We start from the raw sequence: 5,903 nt of genomic DNA on the forward strand, positions 1-5,903 counted from the left end.
TTGAATCGCTCTATATTTATTGTTGGTTGCACAAATGAGGTCCTCATAGACTACATAACACCTTTAAAAGGTTTCTCTAGCATATTTTCTCATTGAGGAAAGCTGGATCTCAAATAACATAAAGTTCTGAGATGAACTAGGTTGTAGTTCATTTTTCCTGCTCAAGGAAGCCTGTTATCGAGCCCAGGTCAAATGATTAAGATGAAGAGATGCAAAATCTCAAGGCTTGGATTTGCATCTTAGCATTAGAGCACTATAATTAACCATTGCCTCGAGTTAATGTTTCAAATTACAGTTCTCCTGTGCCATGCTTCATTTCTGTTTAGCAGCATAATGCCTAACACAGCCAAACAGCTAGTAAAATTACAGAGAAGTCCTTAATGACCTCATTCGCTTCTTCTACAATGTATTATACACATTAGTAGCGAAAGAAAAATCTCACCATGGATTGTCAACTGATCCACCACCCTCTAACTTTTTCACACTCCAAAACTCTCCAATCTCATAAACATTCTCTTCCTCCTCTTCAATGACCTCTTGCCAATCCTCCCCAATTCCAGACTCCCATAAATCTCTAAAACCAAATCCATCATCATCATCGTCAACATCATCACTATCACCATAATCAGCTTCATCATCTTCACCATCCCCATCACCACCACCATAAAGTTTCTCTCTCTTCATCCTCTTCCCTTCCCTAACCAGTTCCATCAGCCTCTCTTTAGCACCCAAAAGCTCATCCTTGTCCAACAACTCCCTCCTCTCATAAGCCTCTGTCAAAAACACAGAGTCCCTCAGTCCTTTGAGGGATACATAAAACATCTCGGGATGTCTCACTAGCATAGCCCTCAACCTATTTGGTAATCCAAAATCCTTTCTAAAATGTGTTAAATGATCCACCAAGGTCCTCTTCTCCATTGTGAGGCCCAACACCTCACGGACCACCCCACATGCTCTCTTCTCAGCCTCCATTGTAAAGGGCTTAAACTCTTTGGCATCTGAATAAGGGGAGACTTGATTCATCTCCTCAAACTTAAACAAGTAATCCCTATGCTTTCTCTTCAAATTCAACCCTTTTTGCAACCACAGCTGTTTGAACTTTGGAGGCCGGTCTATAATGAGATCATCCCTAGCTCTTCTCTTTTGTGGGATTGGGGTTGCAAGAATTGGGTCCCAAGACACAAGCTCTAAGGCTAGACCATAGCTGGTATCTATGACTTTGAAGTATTGGGGGTATTTTTGGCAGAGTTTAGAGCGAAAGTCAATGGGGAGGCCAAGGTCAGGACCAAGATGGACAAGCTTAGAGAGAAGTAGGCGCCTGTGTTGTGAGAGCATAAGTAGCTTGCGCAGCTTAAGGACAAGTTGGCCTTCTATTTGGGCTTTGAGAGATGATTCTTGGGCATAGAGCTCAAAGGCAGCAGGCGTGAGAGTGACTGAGAGAGAATGAGAGGAGTCTGGGTTATGAAAGAGGTGGAAGATGGAGGGGTAGCGTCTGATCATGAGGAGGAGGCGGCGACGAGGGATACCAAGATAAGGGAGACATTTGGAGAGAGTGTGTAGAGAAAGAAAATGTTGGGGTTTGGACAGGAGGAGGGTCTTTAGCTTGGTTATGAACCTCAGCTTGTTCTTCTTCTTAACCAAGTTGTCTAGTGGGCGGTAAGGAATGGGTTTGAGAGCAAGCGAGATTGGGGGATTGGGTTTTGGAGTTGATTTGCAGGTGGTTGTGTGTTGTTTTAGAAGATGGAAGCTTGAGGGAACAAATGAAGTTTTGTTAGACAGAAGAGAGCAGCTTCTTTTGGAAAAAGAGATTTGTGAAGTATTATTAGGAAGCAATTGGGATAGACTAACCATCATCATGCGTTGCGGTGCCTGTGTGATTTCAATGGAGGAAAAAGGTCAGTCTCACAAAATTGAGGGTGTGCTTCAAATAAAAAATTCTCAGCTATTTGCACTCAAAATCTCAAGAGTTCTTAAAATATCAAATCATTGAAATAAAAACCATCCAGAACTCAACAAGACAAACAATGTGAAATATCAATCTAAACATGCCTGACACTCTACCACGTCAAGTAATTTTACTCTGTTCTCAACAAATGTATTGCGCCATTTGTGATCAATAAAGAAGAAATAGCTGTAGTGTCTGATCTTCCTAAATAAGACCGAATGAGTGATATTTTGGATCAACTCCTCCCATCTTCCTATGGCGTACAAAAGAGATCCATTTTCCAAAAGTTTTAAAAAGAAATGAAAATACGCATATATTACGTTATCTTATGAAAAGAGGTCCATATTCCAAAACCTCATTGTCTCGAGAACTGATCGCCCCAGAACAAAACCAAGAGGGTGGTATGGTTTTGAATAACATAATCAATAGAATGGAACATGAACAGCTCCTACAAGTACTTCATATGGGAATTTCATTGAACAGTTGGAAGCACATATCTTTCAAGGCTTCACTTGTTTTTGAATGATATAGAAATGCACAAAAGCAAGTATTGAATTTCACAAGACAATCGAAAGTACCGAACTCAAATTTTAAAACAGAACCAACATTACAAAAATTTACAGAAACCTGTATGAATACAATCGTTGCACAGAAACTTGTATGAATACTCTCACCTCAGATCCCCAAATTAGAGAAAGCCTCCATATCCAAGCACAGCAATGTAGAAACCAAATTAGCGGCAAGTTTTGGGAGGTTTTCTGCGATGAACATGGCGTCGACACTACTGGTGCATACAAAGGAGACTCTCTATTGTAGATAGAGAGAGTGAAGGTTTATTACAATGAAGCGAGCAGAGGCCACTAAGTTCCAAGAGCTGTGTTGGTGGACCTTGAACTAGGCACCATGGATAGCCTGAGAACATGTTCTATTCGTCGAATTTTCAGGCCTGATAACCTTTGTTTTTGGGCCAAATGGAGCTGGGAACAATTGGGACCATGGGGCCTTGATGCAGAGGGGCCAGAGCTCATTGATGCCTATGCTTGATGCGGTCAAGGAGATTAAGAATTGGACCCACCCCCCTCTCTCTCTCCAAATGATTTCTTACTTCGTTAACGGGTGACTTGGCACCCCCAAATGTCATCGAAATATTGAGAGAGATCTGACGGTAATAGAAGGAGGTCCGAGGGGATCATATGATCATTACTCATGACTATTTATCCCGGAAAGATCATATCAGACCTATCAAGTGTACAAAACTTCAAAGGATCATTACTAATTTGACATAAATCTTTAAAAAAATTTATAATATGGGTGTGGGACTTGATTTTTTTAGATATCTGTACTAAATTTAATGATGATCGTTTGAAATTTTATACACGCAAGTGTAGGAGGGTCTTACAAAGTCATTTCCCTTACTTATTCGTAATGAGATCACACTTGGCTATTAGTTGTTGGATGATTTGAGGTGCGTGACAACGGTTCGAAAAAATTCTTTTTGAATTTTAAATCTAATTAATGATATGTTTATAATCACCTCATTTGAAATCCAAAGGACAAGTGCCGTAGTCTTAAAAGTAAATAGACTCTTTATATACTTTTGCCCATACATCTAATCATTTTCGAAACGGGAAAATTAGCCGGTCATGCACCATCTGCCACCTCAAAACGTCCTCGTCCATGAGTACATGACAAAATCAATAATGAGGCAAAGTTGTTCAAAGGTGGTTTTTAGTGTGACAATAGTATATGTATGGTGGCTGCTTTATTTGTAAAAATAAGATTGCAATCCTTTATTCTATGAAAAGAAAAAAAAAGATTGCAATGCTTTGTATCGTTTATTTTATTTGGATACTATTGTAAAAGACATCCTATGTATTGCTATTGTCTTAAAATATCAAATCTACTTTAACTTTATCGAATTTGAAGCATCCAAAATGGTGCATATTTGACGAATCTTTGAAGAGTTGAAATGTTCCATCTAAAAAAATGTAATGCAAGATGTACTATCTTTACGGTTTGCAATCTTTTATTTATTTATTTATTTTTTTTGAGAAAATTGCATGAGTTCCCCTACATTGAAGTTCCTACACGTAGGAAGCCAAACTATTTCTATTTTTATACAAAATACCTTAGTACTTAAATGAAGATGCCCCTTATAGTCAAATACTTCGAAGTTTTAAATTTTATTTTACCTCCATTCATTTTTTTAAACCAAAGTCAAGGTTAGTTTGGCAAGAATTTAGCACAAGTAGCCTCAACAAAGAATTTTCAATCGAGGCTAATCAACTTTCCAAGGGATGAACCTTTAGTTCAATACAATGTACAGAGGTGGGTATGGACTCGAAGTGCCAAATTGATTTTAGGTTTCAAATTTAAACTTATACTATGAAATGTTTAACAATTATAGGCATTTTTATCTAAAATGACAACTATAGACCACATGATGGAAGGAAGCTTCAAAATCCCTAAGAAGGATCAAGATTTCATCCATAAGACTACTAAGCCGCCATTGGGTGGTGTCTAGAACCAGCTAATCACTGCAGAGTCACCTTCAATGATAACTCTAGGGAACGAAAGGTCCAATTTAGATATTCCCATATTCATGATCCATAGCTCATCTTCATTAATTTTACAAGGATGAAGCCTCCTAAAATAAGTCCAAATCGTAGACCTGAGATGGTATCTAAGAAGGCCCCCATAGTCAGCAACCTGACCCTTCCCACTGCCGTCAAAATTAAGCCTAACTCATCCTTCAGGAAGGGTATTCCAAACATAGCCCAAGGAAGTGCGGCTAGGTTTGAAAAGCATCAAGTATCTATAATACATGAAGAATAAGTCCTTGTGTACTGCTTTAACGGGGAGGAAGGAGTAAGTCCAAGCCACAATGGAGCGCTGGACCGCTGAGAGGAAAGACTGCATATCTCTACTGCAACCTTCAAAGGTCCTCAAGTTTTGTTCCTTCTAGAGGTTCCATAACAAAGTTGCAACAAAAATTCTCCACAATTTAGTTCTTAAAGGCGAGAAAGAAGGAGCCCATTGCTGTTGTAGCAGAGCATGAACATCCCTAGGCCTAGGCCCAATCGAATTAGCACTATCCACCAACCATTCCCACATAGCTACCACAAAGGGGCAATGGATGAATAAATGATCAATGGACTCCTCATCACATTTGCAAAGAAGGCGTATATTAGTGAGTATCATACCCTTTCTTCAAAGGCGATCAATAGTGAGAAGCCTCACGAGGTCTAGTAGCCAAAAAAGAGTCTTAACTCTATGTGGCACTTTGCAATTCCATACTTCAGTCACCGAAGGCCAATCTTCAATATATTAATCCCTACTTACAATTTAGTAAAGTGATCTCCTGAAAAAGAAACCATATTGGCAACCAATTTCTGTTTTTGCATGGACCTTCTATACAGCGCTCCGTATAATAGCTTCAAGGGGCACTCATTCAACCATTTGGCATGCCTAAAGCGAGTCCAGTATCCATCACTCAATAGAATCCTTGAATAATCAAGGAACAGAGGCCTAACTCCTTGAATCCCCTTCTAGATAGGAGACAGGATTAGCCAGTCCGGGCAGCGCTCATGGTACAACGCATTGAACGTTCATCAACTCACCCAAAACGCCATCTCTTCCAAATTAAAATAGAGTTTGCCCTTCCTAACTCACTACTAACAAAATACTTATTTTCTAAAAGAAAGTCATCTGAACCTTTTCAATCGCGTTTCTATCACAATCAAATTAATTTCACCAAAGTATGACAAGAGATTCCTTATTTAAAATGACAACACAGAGGGCACGGACGTGTTCAAAAGCAAAGCCACCCACAAAAACTGCAAATGCAAATCCCCCATACAGATTGTCCATCTGCTCCATCGGGTAAAACTGTCCAAATATATATAAAAAGCGAGAGAGCGGACTGCAAACAATCTAACATGCATTCCTAAAATATACA

The 5,903-nt window shown here is 39.3% G+C and overlaps 1 protein-coding gene across 1 annotated transcript; it reads right to left on the reverse strand.

The window, feature by feature from the left end:
* EMB1692 (Ubiquitin carboxyl-terminal hydrolase family protein) lies at window positions 1-2,721 on the reverse strand. The gene is made up of 2 exons (XM_006852700.4): window positions 2,620-2,721; window positions 1-1,869 (listed from the first exon to the last, which is right to left on the reverse strand). The coding sequence occupies exon 2, from the start codon at window positions 1,855-1,857 to the stop codon at window positions 439-441; it is 1,419 nt and encodes a 472-aa protein (XP_006852762.1). The 5' UTR covers window positions 1,858-1,869; window positions 2,620-2,721; the 3' UTR covers window positions 1-438.
* Window positions 2,722-5,903: the final 3,182 nt, after the last annotated feature.

This window comes from Amborella trichopoda, chromosome 13 (assembly GCF_054954075.1).
Source record: "Amborella trichopoda isolate Santa Cruz 75 chromosome 13, AtrichopodaSantaCruz75HAP2 v2.0, whole genome shotgun sequence".
Taxonomy (NCBI): domain Eukaryota; kingdom Viridiplantae; phylum Streptophyta; class Magnoliopsida; order Amborellales; family Amborellaceae; genus Amborella; species Amborella trichopoda.